Here is a 19707-nt window from a genome sequence, read left to right as displayed (position 1 = left end):
TAAGAGGAAAATCACATTCAAGTGTGGCTAAGGTTGCTTAGTTATACAAGACCTTCATTCTCTGGGGTTTCATAAAGGGAAATGCAACTTAATTTTTTTTGACTTACGCTGGAAGTTGTTCTAAATTAAAAGGCCAAGCAATATAGAGGAGCCATATCCTCCAGTGAATCTGAAACCAGTGAAGCACAGGTTTTTGTTTGTTTTTTATTAATTTGTTTTAGCAGTGTATTGTCTACTATCACTTTATTAAAATCATAATGCCCCTTCATAAGTAATTTTAAAGGCTTCATTATACTCTTAAATGTGACATTTATAATTTCTCAGAGCCAACTTAACTTTTTTGGAAAAACAAATGATCTTTTTGAAGTGATATCTGTAGAAAAATATACTTTGGTTCTGTACGTGGTAGCCAAATTTTCCTGAATACTTTTATTGTCTGAAACCATAGTTTTGTGATTATAATAAAAATATGTAGTAACAAAATATTTAACATCTCCATGAACTGAGCATTCAATTAACCTAAATTTTCATGTAACATTTTAATATTTAGCTTCATCTAATTTGTGTTTATCAAAATAAGTATGTTTTCTTTACTAAGTTGTTTTTAAAGGAATGAACTAAAATCTGAATAATTCATATAATTATTTATTTTTTAAATTTTAAAATAAAATCAGCACTTATATTTTAGTGCATTTAGATTGATATCTGCTCGAAAATTTTAAGTATTACTAAACATAGACTGGAATCAAAAATGCTTTAAAAATAAAGGCATGTAAAATTTTTCATTATTCAATATATTTAATGTTAAAAGCAAAATATAAAATTGAATATACAATATAATTCTAATTGTGTAAGAAATCATGTATTCCATAAAAACCATATACAACTTACATGTGTTCTCATATACCCAGAAGGAGAATTTTTTCGACAGTTACCTTTGGGTGGTTCTTTAAGTTTTTCTTTATTTCCCAAAGTTTCTATGGTTGAGATGTGTTTTACATTCAAAACATAAATATTATTTTTTTAAAGCTCAAGTACATTGTGTTATATATTTGCTTTTTTTATATGTCTGTACTTCAGTGGACGTGGGAGTAGAGAGTGTGAGTAAATGTGTTCCTCTTGTAGCTAATTCTTCACTGTTAACAAATAGCCTAGGCTCCCAGAAACATTTTAATGTGCATACTAAAAATGAGAACATACTTTTTTCCTTATAATTCTAAAAGAGGTGGATCAAGGGTGAATTAATATAGGTGATAGTTTTGAGTCTAAGGGAAGAAAGACACCAGGATTTGAAAATATCAAAATATCAATTTTCTATATGTCTATCAATTCCTTAATCCTATTGACAAACTTCAGAGAATAATTATTTTTTTCTAGTTTTATAGCAAGAGAGAGTGACTCACAGAGGATCAAAAAGTTTTGACAAGATTAGATTTAATAAAGTAAGCCTCAGACCATGGCTCCTCTTCAAAGCGCTAGTTAATACAACCACTTGTCATACTGAAATTTGCGATGTGTGATATTCAGAGGCGGCAGCTACTTTATGGCCACTATTGCTCTTAGTATCAGAGGATTGGGGTTCTTTCCTCAATAAAGTATGAATGTTCTTTTAAATAACTGCATCTCCTTTTCCTTCTGGTTTGGTAATAATAAAGCATGAAAAGATTACTGCCTAGTTTTTCAACACACTAGTTCAACACCATCTTGAACTAATTTACAAAATTATATTCTCACATGCTGCTGTTGGTTGAACTTATTTTGTAAGATGACAAGGGGCTTTTCCACACTTAAGTACTTGAATCATTTCTGGATCCTAATGAGGTCTCTATAAGAGGACTTGCTTTTTAGTTTTTTTTGCCGATGTTTCTGGCTTCTTATTACAGAAAGATGAGTAGTGAATAATACAGAAGCAGAGAAAGGATCACCAAAGGCATAGTTAGGGTTCATTCTTAACTCTACTGTCATTGCACTTTGGAAAAACAGAAAATTCACTAGTGCACTTTAAGCTTTGTATGCCCTTGCTTCCAGGGGTACTCGCTCAGGACTCACTCAGCAAGTTATCTGTGGTATAGGGGAGAGGGAGCCTCCCTCCAAACCTAGGACTGGTTCAGCCCATGATAACCAGGGCAGGTGACTAAGCACCTCCTTCCACACCATGAGACTGGAGTCCAGTGTAGCACTGACTCTGTGGTGACAGTTACTAGGGTACCAATCTCCTCATCACCCATGTACATATGTGCTCACATACATCTGTACAATGTCAAAAACAAGCTTTTGTTTCTGATCTTGCCCCGCAGCCCTCACTGTCCTCCACCTGTCCCTCATAAATACTCCAATTCAAAAAAATAAAAATAAAAAGCCAATTTTTTTTTCTTAAAATACATTTGTTGCTTCTTTGGTAAAGTTTGTTGTCGTTATGTTTGTTTTCATTTAAATGAAAGACAATGTTACATAATCCTCTCCAGAAAAATCATGTCACCAGGATACAATTTTAGGTCTCCAGGAAAGGCTTACTGTGCAAATTTGAATCTAGCTTCTTGCCAGTTTATGGAAGATCCTAACAGTCTCTTCCCATTTTAGGAAGCATAGATAATCTCGTTGTGTGGTATTATAATCCCTTCTAACTACACTTCAATCAGCTAGATTTTCTTGTTTAAAAATCTTGTTGGGAAAGTTGTTCAAGTGCAGGATTTCAGAATCACTTTCTATCATAGGCTATTTTGGGTGCATTTATTCAGTTCACTAAAACTCACACATACTTTAAGCCAAATTGTATATAATAACAACATAATCTTCTGTGGATCTTAATTACCAGATTATTATAAGCAAATTATAGGATACAATTAAAAATGTTTATATATTTTCTTTCATACTCAAAATAATATTTATATTACCTACATCATTTTACTTGTTACAGTAGGTTTGATAAGACATTCTAATATTAAGGTGTGGATTTAGACAAAGATTTTAAAATTATATATTTGGTATATATGCAAAGATAATTTAAGCATTATGTAATTTTTGAAAAGAACAGATGTAGTATACAACCTGTCATTTATTAAGAACATTTGCCACTAAGCGCAAGAAGAAATTTTATTATTACTAAAATGAGACAAATGAAATATTTGGCAAAAAAAAAATTCTGGGCAATTCAAAAGACTGAAATATTGCCTTCACTAAAATTATAACTGTCTCTCTTTATGCTTTGACAGGGAAAGGAAGCAAGACTGATAAATTACCTTAAGTACTGTATATTCTTAATATATCTTCTATAGTGCTTAGGAATAAAATACAAGCAAAAAAGAATCGAGTGTTTTAATAAATATGCATACCCTTTTCAGTTTAGAGTGATTTGAATCCATTGTAATTAATGTAAAGAATTAGAAAACTTATTTCTAAGGATTAATTTCAGATTGATGATGTGTCTTGGACTAGATGACTTAGTTCTTAGAAAATAAACTTGGCAATCAGGCAATTATAAAGAATAAAATGGAAGAAAAGACTATACCTTGGAAAAATATTTAGATTTCATATTACTTTAATTTTGGCTATCTGAATAATCTCTACAAAGAATAGATATTCCTCAAAAAGTATAATTCTGGAACTAAAGAGGTGTAAAATAACACAAGTTTCCTTTAAATTGTGTTACAACCTTTTTTCCTGCTTTTTTATTTTCCCACTCTGAATTTCAAGATCTCTGTGTAATTTAATGATGACCATAACAATTGGTCTAATTATTGGTAATGCTCCATTTACTAATGTCATTCAAATGCTGAAGCATATTTCCTGAGTGTTGTTTTAGGTCACTTAGGTCCTTTTCAGAATTGTTCATGAGCCAATGAACAGTTCAGTTGCTGTATTCTAAGTGAGGGTCATGGCCTGCTTTCTGTAGAATAATTGCATTCACTCTGATTAAAGAGCTTTAGCTAGCTAGATCAAGAAATATCCCATGGAGATTTTGGAAACTCTTCTCACAAATTATTCATGCTAAGAAATACCATGAAAGAACTCTGGGCCCCAAGTGGAATGTTACACAACTTTCCTAGCCTTTGCCTGTCTCTCCGAGACACGTCCTGCTGATACCTTGCTCCTGCATCTCTGGGTATGGTGTAGCTGAGGTTGCTGTAGCAACAGCACATACAGGGTAACATTCCCCTGTAATTGCAGCAGCCGGGACGTGAGTCAGTTGAAAAGTTTCACTGGGTTTTTATTAGTGTATGATGCAGTCCCATGTCATCCACAGTTTCTAGTCTGTCCAAGGCTCGCACACGATGATGAGGAACACTCGGTGCTCATCACCTTCAAATGTGAGATGGTACAGGGGCCTCTCACCGAAGCCACTGCAGTTGCTGGCTCCTTCCTTCCAGAGCACCCTGGAAGGCCAAGAGTAAAACTCAAGCCCCACTGCCAGAACTCCATTTCTCCTGTTGCATATCCTGTGTGCTTAATAAGCCACAGTAACCTTGGCTGATGATCAAGAAGCCCCTCTTTTTACCAAGGGAACTAGACAATGATTAATATCCCAGAAGACATATTTTCACCCCTGTGGCTGGAAAGAACATGTACTGAAGAATAAGGATGGAATTACTATAATTCTCTATGGGAATTTATGAAAGTGGAACTTATCATTTAATATTGGTCAAAAGTGGTCATAGAGTTATCAGTAACTTCTAACACCAGATTTGGTTTATTTTTCAGACATGGAGATGACTTGATTGTGACTCCATTTGCTCAGGTAAGCACAGTTTGGTGGATGGGCAGGTTTTTCACATTTGAAAATTCAATTTGGGGGTTAGTTGTGGTTCCTAATTTCATGTAAATCAAACACCAGCACAAAAACAAATTCTGTGGTTCATTCAAGTAATTCAAAGGCAATTCTAGAATACGTGACCTTGAACACATTAGTCTGTTTCCTATAAACCCTTGAACACATTAGTCTGTTTCCTATAGACTTGAAGAGTATCTTTGCCTCTGATTACAAATTACCTTAATGACATACTTAAAGGGGACCATATTTTCTTAATGACATAACACTAGAAGCAGAAAGCTCTATATCATGGATTAAATTACATTTAGTACAATTAGGTACATGATCAGTGCTTGAAATTGAATATTTTAATTCAACTTGATGCTTTATTTACTCCTTTTTTCACATGTCATTTGTACAAAAATTTAACCGAGTGATATATTTGTGTTTATTCTTTTAGGCATACAAATCATAAAAAGACTATCCACATGACATAAATGTTAGAAGGTGATAAAATGATCTAAAGCATTTTAAAATATATATATAATGGTTGATGACCAGATAGATATTCTTTGTGTAGACCACTGCTTCTCAACCATAGCTATACATTAGAATCCCCTAGAATGTTTTTATTCCAGGCTGCACTCCTGATCAATTACATCCAAAAATCTGAGAGATGGATCCAAGCATGTATACTTTTTAAAAAGACCCAGTATTTTTCCAGAAAAAGTTGAGAGCCGCTGGTGTAGGCAGATTTGGAACAGAAAAGGATAAAACTGATTTAATCTAGGCATTAAATAGGTTTAAAGCTAATACAAAAAGTTAATAAGAAATATTGTTGGAATTATTATTATTATTATTGGAAATTATATTATTATTGGAAATATTATTAAATATTGGAATACAAGTCATGTCAGAATTAGTTTTTGTGCCTTGGGCAACTAATTTAACTTCTCTAAGATTTCTTTTTTCAAATAGATTAAATTGAGGACTAGGCTGGAATAAAAAGATAGGCCCCAGTTTAAATTCCATCTCCTCCTCTTGCTAAGTGAATGGCCTTAGGGAAGTCACTGATTTTTTTCCCAACCTGGTTTCCTCCTCTGCTAAGTGACAGTTCCAAGAGTACCCACCTCGTAAGGTTGTGAAGAGATTGAAATAATACCAAGCTTGTAAGATGTTCAGCACAAGTTCTAGAAAATAAAATACTTAATTAATTTTTAGTATTGTTATCAGTAAACACTCTTTCATCTCTAAAAATGTCATGATAGATGGTGTTTTTTTCAAAAAAAAATACATAATGGCAGTGTTTAGAAGTAGAATTATGTATAATTCTTTCACTTTTTCAAGTTTCCTGTTTTTGCAATTGCTTTAATTTAGATAAAATATTTAATGAATCCATAAATAATACAACTGTATAACAGTGATTTTCTTATTAATGAAAGCAATTAAAAATAGAATACATCCTTTTCAGAAAGTTAATGTCTTGTTCACTTAAGTTTTTGCTGGAGATCATAAATTCTTTCCAGTAACTGTATTTCTATGTTCAAAGAAAATTTACAATCGTTCTAATCATACTTGGTGATAGCAAAATCATGTAAAGCTAAGGCTTTTTAATTGATTACTATTGAGAACCCATAATTTCATTTTTAAGAGCTGAAAACTGGGTGAACAGATGAAATCAGGCAAAATAATATGAATAACCATCACCAAATGTAGGAATAATCTTTCCAACTTGAGCTTATTCAGGTAGCTATTCATGCTTGCAACTCAAATCTCTAGGTATCGTTGTTAGAAAAATATATTTATATATATAGTAAAAACCAAAGAAAAATTCTGTATATAGTACCTTATCTTCTTTCTTCAAGTAGTATTTAATAAATTTGAATTGGTCTTTGCCATCAGTGCTCTTAAATTCTAAAGATGTCTAATCTTTTACATAATCAGACACCTTCCATAGTGTACCTATAATCTCCAACACACTAATAGAATTTCAGTACATGAGAAATATATATATATATATGTATCAGTAAATATATATATATATTTTAGTAAATTCTTTAAATAAATATGGTGCTTAATACCCTTAGAAATTACAACTTTAAATATAAACCAACTCCATGTAATATGTAGACATACCTCATGCCTGAAAATAATCCTGGAATATATTTAGAAGAGTTTGCTTATGATTAGCTTGATGATTCGCAACACCTCGAAGGTGGTCATTGCCCCAGAGGCTGCAGATTCTTTTAAAGTAGTTTCATCATAGTTTCCACAAATGTCCTTTTACTAGAGTATCTGATCTGGAAAGTTCTACTAGAATTAAAGAAAAAAACGCCTGTTAAATTCTTAGCAATTTCACCACTGATAGAGCATCTTTGGGAAAGCAGGTAAGAAAGAAGGCCCAGTTAGCAGTTTGTCTGTGGACTTTTCTTAAGCCCCGTTGAATGATTGCCTTATTTTGTTGACCTCCAATTTTTAATACAAGATAGAATATTCACCATTTAGTGCTAAATATTATTAAGCTTAAAATATAAGATGTGCGTGTCACTTGAAGTGATGTCAACATTAGTCAGCCTAATATACCATAATTGCTTCACCAATGGACAGGAGGCAGTCGATTTTAGACAAGTCACTCAGGGACATGCTCAGATAGGCTGAAGAATTCTTCCCTTTCCTCAGCATACTTTGTGGTCTGGAATTTTACATTAAATTCTTCTGGTGAAAAAGCCATTCTGCCTTCAAAATAAACCTTTTTGCATTAAAAGTTTAGAAAAGAAATATAAGCAAAAGAAAGAAAAAGAAAATTTCCCATAATTCCAAACCCCCAAATAACTAGTATTAACATTTGACTTTATATCCCTTTAGGCTTATTTTTCTGTGCATATTTTCTTTACCATAATTCTTAAAACTGGGTTCCCCGATGTCTGAAGTGACCAAGGTTTTCTCTCAAACCCATCTTATCTTCTGCCTCTCCTTGAGAACTCACTTCTTTATGCCTGAGTGCATCTCTAAAACTGAGAGGATTCCTGTTTTTTCCCAGTCATGGTTTCCTGTGAAGCTAAGAGAACAAACTCGTACATTATAAGAGAATTTAGGGAGTCATGCAAGGATATATTTCACTTTGAGGGACAAGACCGAACTCTAAAACATCTCGGATGGGCATAATCTTCAGAAACGATTCTGCACGACCCTTCCATCTTCTCTATTCTTGTGTCTACCACACTGTCAGGGTTAGAAAATTTTGCTGATAATAAACCTAAACTCTTTTCCACTTTCAATTTCTCATGTGTCTCCCTATAAGCTCAAGATCCTCTTTATCTTCAGAAAAAGTGACAACTTTAAATATTTGATTTCTTTTCAGTTTGAAATATTCTCCGATGTTCGTGCTGAAATCTTGTGGTGTGGAGATTTCCTTAGTCACGAGGGCTAAGTGCTGAGAGGGATCTCAGTTCTGCACCTTGTCGTGCCTCTCAGCAACTGGCCTTTCCTCCCAAAAGTGCGGCACAATTTGGCCAGAGGTCTTGTGGAGGACCAAGGAACACCAAGGAGACACAATGCTGATGAAATGTAGAAAACCCTGCTTTGTACTCAGCAGCCTCTGGCCCCACCAGTCCCGTTATTTGAAATTGATTAGAATTCTCATCTTGAAGTATGGAATGTTGAAAGAAGTTGTATCTTTGATTAAGGAAAAGACAGAAAATACCCAAATATGATCTTGAATCCCTGGAGAGATCCTCACATCATTTAGACCAAGGAGATATGCCTGATTTAAAAATCCGGAGTAGGAACAACTGAGTCACTTTACCCTGACCAAAATACAGCAGCTGGGATAATTTTATGAAAAATGTCATTGTTATGAACACTGTAGAACACTGCTCCCATTGGTGGCAGAACATTGCCAATATTTTTTAATGCCCCTGCCTGTCCCTTCCCCACTTCACCTAGCAGCAGCCATTTTGTAGCCTCAATCACAGTCCCCAACTCACTGAATCCACCAGGCTCTCTCTGGCAGGCTATGAAAGAAGATAATTATCACATTTCAGTTGCTTCTATATTTTAGTTATTCTTTATCATTCATTAAAAAAAAAAATTACAAGTAGCATCTTCTAGGAATCTAGAAATCAATAACAACCTTTGTTGACATAAAAACAGCAATTTTACATGGTTTAACCAAAATGTAACTTGGAAAGAGGTATTCTTTTCTATCAAAATAACCTTACTATCTTGTGAATAATCATAATTTGACGCCAGTTTGTTTATTTGTTTGTTTGTTTGTTTGTTCTGGAGGTAAAATCAGGGAAAGGAATTCTCCTCTTTCCCATGGCTCCCAAGGCCAGTGCTAACTCACGGTCTGTGTTTTAGCACCATCTAGTGACATAAAGAGTATTTGGAATGAAAAACAATTCTCAAAATCATTTCTTCATTATTTTTTAAGCAGGAATTTTAATAAGAACTTTATTGTCATAATTTTTTTTTAAAGAAATATCCTCTTTAAATCTTTTTAAGAAATCATATTATACAAGTATACATTTCTTTTAGGTTATTATGTTCAGTTGTTTAACTTAATGAAGCCCATAGTTTTCTCTGTTTTCAGTGAATCTTTTTGGTTAATAAATGTTTAGAAATACCTAAGAAAATCTGAGATTAGTGTATGGAAATAACATTTAATCCCTCGCATGGGCTAGTACATGATCCATCTCAGTGCAAAATTTTTCCATAGCACTATTATAATCTCCTTCCTAAATACCTCATCATTTCCAATGTATTTTTGACATTGACTGATTGCACTTTCGCTTGAAGGGGCAGAAGAAAAAGAAATGACCTTAATTTTTAACCATTAGGCTGTGTGAGAGAAAATCTCAGGGATCTTTTTGTTACCAAGCTTTAAAGAGTGAAGAGAATTACAAAAGCATTAAAACTCTAACGACAGTTCTTAAAGGGTCGAATTCAAGGGAGGTGAGAACTGCCCTAGAACAAAAGCAAAAGAATACTTGAACCCTAACTTAGGGGCTGCGTAAAACTGTTTCCATCTCTCCCCCACGGCCTACAGTAGCAGATGCCTCACTCTTTAGTCCTGCAGTGCAAGTGAAAACGTAAAAGATTAACAGTGCATTTATGTTGGGGACATCTAGGATTAATCAACTAGGCATAGGGCAATGCCCACTTATAATATTTGTTTGGAACTTTTATTTACACTTCTGCCAATATCATATGTGTCATAGTACAGAAGATAAGAATTAATGCTTAACATAAAATTTATAAAGTATTATTTGTCCCACCACAAAAACAGTGATCTAATATTTGCACACATAGGGAATGATATATCTAATAGGTTATTTACTGCAGCTGTGTTTGCAAAGGCAAAATTTAAGTCAACCTAAAAGTCAGTTAGTAGAGCAGATAGGTACCTGAATGCCTGGAAGAGGAACAGAGAAGGAAAATTATTTTTTCACTTTTTATTTTGAAATATTTTATGCACATAAGAGAATATTCTACTGGTTATGTAAAATATAAATAATAATACTAAAATCAACAGATTAATAAATAGAACCCTACCGATATTTTTAATGCCCCTGAGTGTCCCTCCCCAGTTTCATCTACCTGCCTCCTCTCAGAAGTAACAATAATTTTGATTTTTGTCTTTATTATTGAGGGGGAGACATTTTACCTTCTACTCTTTTCTCTTTAAATTGTACACCATTTAAAGATATAGATTATGAAAAAATAAATGTATTAAATTAAAAACCAAAACAAAAATATATACTTATTATTATAACAGAGTCAAAAATATTTTTACAGAAAAACAATTGTAGTATATCTTTTATGAACTACTGTTTACTTTTAAATGAGCATAGAACATGAATTACCTGCAGTGCAATTTCTCTTTATCCAACTGTCAAATGCAGACTTTTATTGGAATGAAAGTCTCAGAAATCTTAGGTTAAAATATTGCCTAGGCAAAAGGAGCAGTTAGGGAGTGAAGTAATCTCCTTTAAAATTCTTTATTAGTGTATTTGATATTCAATTCTTAAAGCATAAATTAAGCCTGCATGATATAATGACAGTGTATCATTTATCAGATTTATTTCTGCATCATTCAAGATTTCATGCCTAATGAAAGACATCATGGTCTGATGTCAGCTGTTGGCTAGTTGAATACTCTGTTATAGGCAGTGTGACCTTTCATCGCTGTGAGTTGTTTATATGTGGTAATGAGCCAGGTTTTTCCAGTGACCGAGTTAATCATAGTTGGCACCTTAGGCAGCACCATTAACTCCTTCAGAGGATAATGCTATAGGTCATTGTCCCCAGGCATAAATAGCACCTCAGTGACTTAAAGAATTAATGCCAATTTCAATGTCTCAGACATTTTTTTTTTCTTTAGAATTTCTTAGAAAATATTTAGACTGACTTTCGCCTAGGTTAGTGCCAGATGAAAAATTCTCAGAACAATTCGGGAAAACTTCGACCAATTAAAAATTTGGCACCCCCTTATGTTACCAGTGATAGGCCTTTGTAAATTCCTTAAGCTCATGCCAAATCATTAATCAAATGGAATGTTACTATAATGGGCTAATATTCACCGAGTGCTTTCTATTTCCCAGGCACTGTTCTTGGCACCTAACTTATCATTTCATATTATCTTCACAACAACTCTTTGAGGTAGATATCTCAGTTTACAGATGAGGAAACTGAGGAACAAAGAAATTAAATACAACTTGTCTAAATTCACACATTGAAGATATAGCAGGGCCAGATAATCTGGGTTGTTATGTAGTATCTAACAAGACATTTGAAATTTGTGTTTTAGAAAAATTTAACATTCTGGATGTCACTCAGATTACCTATAATCTCACCTAATATAGGCTCCACCCCAGAGGAAACTTGCTCATTCTAGGAGAATGTGAGGGGGCTAAAGCTCTTGTAACTTTTCTCTACTAGTCTCACTTCCTGATTCTTTTGCCACTTTCTATTTCACTAGAATTAGAGAAAGGAAAGGCTATCAGAGATAGGGGGTCCTATTGGTTCTGCCTGGTGTGTGTGGATATGTTGTCATTTATTCAATAAATTTTTATTGAGTATCTTCCGTGGGTCAGGCACTGTGTTCATCTACAGAGTGGTCCCATTTTATGTGAGACATGAATCCCTGAGAACCTTATAACTCATGATTCAGATAACATTAACAAAGAAAAGAATTTCTTTACTAGCTAGTATAGCCATGTAGCAGAGGTGAAATAATTTTTTTTTTAAATTTACTTAGCTTGCTTATTTTGAAATTCTGACATTCTTGGTGAATTTTTAAAGATAATTTTGGGGTGATTTTTACCTCTGAGGTGAGACTTTAGTGATATTTTATGTTATCCTATTTTAAATTTGCATAAAATGCAACAATGCTGGATATGTATTGCCTGGGATATTGTTTTGTGGCTGAGGAATACAGGAATAGTGTAGAAACTGCTTCTACTGTCACAATATGTCTCACAGACAATGAGAAGTATCTGGAAAATCCTTGCAGGCTGGCCCCTCAGGATTTCAAACAGGTACATGTAAACGTCACTAAATACTGGGAGATTCTTTAGTGTTATATGAAATTAAGTTGCAAGCAATATCAAGTCTTCACTTAAAGCATTTTTTAAGATCACGAAGCCATTTTGAATTATTTTAAAGTTGGCCCAAGTTCAAAAAGTTAAAAGAATCCTTTTTGTCATAGGTCTTGGCCAGCCTGCGAACTGTACGAAACAACTTTGCTGCATTAACTAATTTGCAAGATCGAGCACCTAGCAAGTAAGTTATCCTCTTTCCTTTCCTTCTCATTGAACTTTTAATACAATGTTTTCTCAATTTGATTGAATTCAAGGCAATATATTAGATTTCTGAGTCCTTGCCTTATTCCCTAACCATTTACACTAAGTCATATGATGTCCTGTTAATTTTCTATCAATACTTTGTAATGATGGTTCTAAGATCAGAAATAAAGCAGTATGACAAATAAATACGGTGTCAAAAATCACCTAGCATAATGAGCCCTCTGCCCAGTTATTTACAGTGAGGGTAAATAACTTTATAGTTTGGGCTTACTCATAAATTAACTATGGATAAATAATCTCATCAAGCCTTAATGCCAATCCAAAGTCATCCTCTTAATTCTAAGACAAGGGTTACTTAGAGTAGCACCACATCATAGCAAAGATTGATTTTTCTGCTGGTACTGACCCTCAGATCAGCAGCATCATGGAGAAAATAAAATTGTAATTTATGTGATAACAGAGGAAGCATTTGAAAGAAGGAAAGCTGAGATAGAAAATGATTATAATTTGGGGGTTTTAATAGAGGTGAAATATCTAAAAAGAGGAAATAATTTTCTAAGATTCCATGGAAAACTGATTAGTTATTCAAATGCTCATTATTTTGACAATCTATTATTAACAATAAAATGTTATCATTAAAAAATCAACTCCAAAGAATTTTCCAGAAGAAAAAAAATTCTTTAAATCAGTATTAAGAGCATTGCCTTAACATTGGCAAACCGTTGATCAGACAGGTGTGAAGGCATGTGAAGGCAGCAGACCTACGTTCTGTTTCTAAAGAGATGAGGCCCGTTCTATGCAAGACAGAAATTGTCAAACGACGAATAGAGACAAAACAGATTAAAATGGAAAGATCAGCTAGAGGATATAAAATTATAGTTTATACTTGATCTTGACTTATAGTGTAATGCCCAGGGTGACATTATACATTATACTATCCAAACAATATTATCTGATAGACTCTACGTAAAAGCTTCTGTGGTCTCTCTTTTGGTCAATACAGTTTTGTATCTATTTTACTGCTGCAAACCAAATAAGCCTCCTTGGGTATCAGAATAGTAGGATTCAATCTACATACAGCTAAGCTCTATTCTATTCAGTGATAGCAAAGTGGATATGACTCTGGCTCACTACATAATGCCTCTAAGAGAATCAGAAATTCCCAGCTGGGCGCTCACAGATCCACTGAAACACTTCCAAGTTCACCCTTGGATTTTGTGGAAGGCATGTGCTACTTTGTGCAATCCACCTTTTTATATTCTAGAAGAAAAAAATCCAGGGAAAATTCATTTGACCCCTGTGCTTACTCAGATGCACATGGCTGACTTTTATTAACCCATTACTGGTCCCTATCACATTGCTCTTTCTTGCCCTTGAGACTTTTCATCCCAGAAATGAGTTCTGGTTTATTCTTTATTAAATGATTTGTCACTGTAATCATGGACCAAACATTTTATATTCCCTGCTTATCATTACTTGTTGAAATATCAAATCTCCAATTGCCATTTGCAGGATTGGTAGTAGAAAAGATAACAAGTAATGAGTCAATGGTTTGGTTTTCTAAAATTGAAGAAAAGTTTTAAAATATTCATTTGATACTTTTCCCAGACAAAATCAATATTCTCTAAATTTTCACAGAGCAAGGACTAAAAAAGAGAAACTAATATATAAATTATTTGAATAATAAACTTTTAGCAAGAAGATAAAATATATTGACCAGAGCTATATCAGAGTAGCAGTTTAAAACACTAATCCTTCTGTTTTATTTAGCATTAATCAAATTTCAATTTCCTCTATTTTATTTTATAATAAAAACCAAAATAATTCAGAAGTAAATTTTGGTGCAATCAAACACAGAATTTCAATTCCAACCTGACATCAGTAAACTGAAGAGCAGAGCCAAATTCTGTCTGGAACCAAGGCAGTGAGAATTTTAAAAGTACCAGACTCCTTTCCCTATGTATCTCCCAGCCCTGCTAAGAGATTCGTTATCTCGGGAAGGCAGATTTGAACAGGACTCTATAAGAGCTTGCCATCTGCAAAGATGTGTGGCTGTTCATTTAGCTTCCACAAAAGCATCCTAAAAATAAGACAGCATAGCAGAGCAGGCCCTAGAATCACAATCCTTTAGTTCAAATCTCAGCTTTCTAACTTTCTACAAGTGATTCAACTTTCCAAATCTTTGTTTTCAACCTTGGCAAAATGAGAACAATGAGACTATCTGGCTTGAGGTTTCTTGTTCTCACAACATGATAATTCATCTAAAGTGCTCATTTAACATAACGTCTGACACATAATAAGTGCTAATTATGAATTAGCCACTAACAGAAGTACCAAAAAGAAAATTGTAGATATCCTTGAAATTTAAAAAAAAAAAAAAAATTAAATCATTATATTTTAAAAGCCTCCAGTTGTATGTAACAACTTTATAAAGTCATATTTCAAAAACTTGTAATGGGAATTCCAGAAATAATATTCTTTTCAACATCATTTATTAAGCATTGATTGAATACTGGATACATGCTGCTGGATTCTGTAGAAAATACAAATTAATCATATAGCATTTTTATTTACCTCAGGGATTTATAATAATCTGTGGAACTTGCCAAACATGAAAAATTAGAGAATACAGGATAGAATTTATTTATGTACCTTTAGCCTATAGTATTTCTAAAGTCTCTATAGCATCTATTTGGACAAGTAATTAATATACCTCTCTAATAAATGTATCAGAGATCCTTCTCAATATAAGAAAATAGAAAAGAAAAAGTGTAAATAGCTTCACTAATTGAAATATAGTTTATAAGGATTCATTCAGATCTGATAATATACAGGCAATCATGAAGATTTATGCCAAAAGTAAAAGCTTCTTAACACTGTATTAGGGAAACCTATTGTGAATTGACTGCTTTTTTCAAATTCAGAAAGTCTGTGTTTCCTCTGTAAGCCCTGGCTTAACTGAATAGTCAATCAATAAGAACTTCCTTTTCTATGTCTCTATGACATTTATATCAGCTTTTATTTATCCCAAAGTCTGTCACTAGAGATTGATTGATTGATTGATTGATTGATTGATTTTCATTTATTTATTTTGACATGTGTGATCTGAGCTCTAGTATGTGGTGGATGCCCTGAAACTTGACTGGCTAGACTGAAAGAAATCTTTATTTGCATGTCCTAACTTAAAAATAATCTTTTAAATTAAAGTAGCATATCTGAAGTGACTCAGAGAGTCCTCAAATCAACAAGTGCCCCATATTTACTGCTTTGTATTTTCCTCTCTTTTTCAGAAGATCACCCATGTGCAACCAACCGTCAATTAACAAAGCCACTATAACAGGTAAGAAAGATCTGTCCAGGAAGCAACTATGTCTTCCAAGATTGGACAAGATAATAACACCAGTTTTATAATGCAATCGTAAATTTTTTAAATAATTCTTTCTTTCTTCTCTATATTATTTCTCTTATTTATCTCACAAGTTGTCCATTTCAGCTATTACATGGAAAACCTTTATTGGTATATCACTTTTTTAACCATTTAAATTTATGTTTGTACTAAGTTTAGCATTGCTCTGGGCATTAGTATTTTGAGAGCTATTTTTATCAGAATGATATTAATATATCGTAGCTTGGTTTAATGAAAGCAAAAGTATAAATAAAAGATACATTCTTGGTTAATCATTATCCCAGTTGTGTGTAGGAAGGAACACCCTTGCAATAGTCCTGATTTGGAGCCAGAGAGTTGAGAATAAATTCATTTTGAGAGGGGATAGAAGAAACAATTATACAATACAGAAAAGTTCAATGAGATCAAAAGAACAGATGTTGGGGAAGAGAAATAAAAGGAAGGCTGAGGGAAGTAAAGGTCAAACAAATAAAATTATCCTGATTCCTGGGACTTGGGACTTCCATGGGACTTGACCTCAGCTGGACCAAAAACAGAACAAATTATCTCATTTTGCTGAAACTGAAATCAAATTGAATTCATTTAGTCATTTATTGAAACCCCAACGGAGTCATTAAAATAATTGCCTAGAAAAGAAAACCTGCTCTCTAAAATTATTACCAGAAGAAAATTAACATATTCTCTAAAATAGACCAATATTTTATTTAATTGAAGATGTGTTCCATGGACTCCAACTCATAATATGTTGAGTAGCGCCTTATTAAGTTATAGTGAGTACACTTTACTTGTAAGTTAACTTCATCACATCCAGTGGGTACTTTTTCACTCATCTCCTTGGTGATTGCTACATCAGAGTTGAGTCTGGAACACTTGTTAAGTTGTTTTTTCCTGAACTTTTTTTTTTTTTAATAAGACTTGTGTTTTAGTGAATATTAAATTGTCAGTTTTCTTTTCTGTGTTTATCTTTCAAGATTTTATTGGTGATGATTTTCAACTGTCAATTCATAGTCTGTGTCTGGTTCACCAGTGTTCTTGACATTCTTCAGGAGATGAACAATAAGTGGAAATTTCTGAATACCAGAGTTCTTTGGGTAACATATTTCTTCTCAAGAAACCCAAACTCAATGTCAATTTGCTTAAACTGAGATTGAGGTGTGGAATTAAACTCCTTTGATTATACATTCTTTCCTAACTATATTGAGGAATGAGCAAGCTGCCTTGTGTGAGCATGTGCCTGGGGCCTTTAGAGACCACATGGAACCTTGTCTCCAGCCCTAATTAGGGCACTAGGTCTGACCTTTATGAAGAGGGGCAAACCCTCTTGCTACCCCTGACTATTTTTGCAATAAGCAAGAATCTGACATTGCGGTTTAAGAAGAATGCAGTGCTATTTTGGTCCCTGAAGCCCTTTGTAGCTTGAGGTCACAGAGGAGCCAACCCCACGGGAGCAACCTCCCAGAGGATGATGTGTCCAACAAGAGGTAGTGGGTACTCAGTGGTCAGGGCAGCTGTCCAGCCACCCTGGCAGTTGCCTAACACTGATTAAGGAGAGAATAGCTGCACTCAAAGGGCACAGACTTAGTCTTGAACACATGTCAGAGATTCTACAGGAGTTCCTGAAATGTTCACATAGTATCGAGGCATGGGAGCAATACCAGAGGGAGTTATTGAAATCTGGGAATTAAGGCTAACATGGCCTCATTTTTACCCACAAGCTCCTGACCTGGGGCCTAGAGACAGTGGGGCTACAGAAATATCTTATCTAGAAAGGAAAACTAATTAACTGTCATTAACTGCTTAGTGCAGCTGTGTTTATCACAAAGCACAACAGGAAATTAACTGACTAGAAAAATGAAAGTCATTTTCCTTAACCAAGCATAGTAAACCAAGGTGGGAAAGTGGAATGCAGGGGTGAGGGAATGAGGGCAACTTCAAGAGAAGTTTCCCTTCTCAGAGCTCATTCTGAAAAAGTGGGCCCTTAAAAACATAAGTAATGTCAATAGTTGTGGTTGAGGCTTTAATGAAAGACTTGAGACACACAGTAAAGGTGATACTTGTGAATTCCTTCCTTCGGCAGCTGACTATTCAGGTCCTACCTCCAAGTTTACACCCCCTATTGTTGGAATCCACCTATACTCCTGCAGTAGTCCTGGGGAGGGCGGAGAAGAGTGTTTAAAAAATTCAGTGGAGCACCTTTCTGGATGAACTTGGCCTTCTTAGAAATTTTGTTTAGGGTCTAGATGAACAGTGTAGCATGGTTAAGATTGTGACTCATCTAAAATGCTGCTGGGGTGCACAGATTCAGGGCGCCCCTGGAAGGTGACTTCAGGGAATATCACTGATGGGGTACCCCTGGACTCGTGCAGTGTGGGTGCTCTGCCTGTCTAGAATTCAAACTATTCTCCATCATGATACGTGTGTGGTCCTGAGCAGGTTACACACCCTTTCTCTGTTTCCTCATTTATAAAATTGTGATCATACATCATATAGTTATTGCTAAATTAAATGAGTTCACATGTGGGCTACTTTTAACACAGTGCTTCACAGAGTAAGGACTCAATACATAATTTTTTATTTTGTTTTGCTTTAATTTGGTTTTGTTTCTAGGACCCACTATGTATGTAGAACTGGGGGTGATGGAAAGAAAGGCCAGAAAGATGAAAGAAAGAAAGGCAAGAATGAGAGAAAAAATTGCAAGGTTATAAGAGTAAAAATTATACTCTTATAATAAGTATAAAAAATTGAGGTCTCAAAAAAAGCAGTCAAGATGGAAACACTTTCTTTGTGCCTGTCAAAAAACGGGGCCTCCTGTTCTTCCTTACTCTGTCTCTTCCTCTCACCACACCACAGACATTGGTGCCTTTGTGATATGGATGACAAACTATTATTCAGGATTATTTTCAAAATCTAAGAACTTACTTTTGAGTCATAGCTTTTTGAAGGAAAAAAATTAACTATAACTTTTCCATAGATCAATACTCTTCGATTTCTTAAAAAGAAGAGTTAAGAACTTTGACTGTCTACCTATGGCACACTGTGTTCCAAAGCTTTCTTCCCAAGAACTTAGAATGCCCTTTCCCCCTTTGAGATTATTCCATTTGACAAGTTTGTTTTTATATCACTAGGGTTAAAGCATTTTAGTTGCTGCACATAAGAGGTAAATACATAGCTGTAAAATGATCGAACAATTTTCAAAACCTAAAGCTGCCAAGTGTAAGTACATTTATAAAAGAACCTTACTGTATACAGCTATTTTGTTCTTCAGTGTGATATAACAAAAAGAGAGTGCATGACATTTGGAGCTTGAGTGCAAACCCTGTCTCTCTCATTTGCTTTATCTTCTCATTTAAAGAATGGAGATTTGAGGACCTAATTCTTGTGCTGTTGCAGGAATTCAAGGAGAGAAGTTAGATAAAGAACAGAGCTCTCCGCAAGTTATAAGTATCTCACCAGCTGTTTCTTTCTAAAATCCTACTCATGCCTGACTTTTTTTGTTCTTCCTAAAGTTAATTTAAAAACTGGTAGAGGAGGAGGACATTGATGATATATCAGCTTTTCTCGAACATTTCATTTACGGTTTTGTTTCAAACAGTAGTGACAGGATATGTTTAGGAATCCCTATATTACCGAGAGCCAAGGCTCACCTGCACAGGTCCTTAGCAGGTGGTGAATAACACAGCTAAAGAGTGTGTTGAAACAGGAGAGGGCAGCAGAGAGTGAGAGATGCCCAAGCCGTACCTGTATTG

The 19707-nt window shown here is 34.3% G+C and overlaps 1 protein-coding gene across 10 annotated transcripts in view; it reads left to right on the top strand.

Annotated features, from left to right (window-relative positions):
• PDE4D (phosphodiesterase 4D) overlaps window positions 1-19707 on the top strand; it is a 1171348-nt gene that overhangs the window by 988099 nt on the left and 163542 nt on the right. For 8 of the 10 annotated variants that reach the window (XM_039870226.1, XM_039870227.1, XM_039870233.1 and 5 more), the window contains 3 exons: window positions 4699-4735; window positions 12459-12532; window positions 15846-15895. In XM_039870226.1, the coding sequence (XP_039726160.1) occupies window positions 4699-4735; window positions 12459-12532; window positions 15846-15895 (161 nt within the window). The other 2 variants (XM_039870236.1, XM_039870238.1) reach the window with 2 other exon arrangements.

This window comes from Pteropus medius, unplaced genomic scaffold (genome assembly GCF_902729225.1).
Source record: "Pteropus medius unplaced genomic scaffold, Ma_sr-lr_union100, whole genome shotgun sequence".
NCBI lineage: Eukaryota > Metazoa > Chordata > Mammalia > Chiroptera > Pteropodidae > Pteropus > Pteropus medius.
The sequence above is the reverse complement of the archived record's forward strand: the minus strand, read 5'-3'. Positions and strand labels throughout refer to the sequence as shown.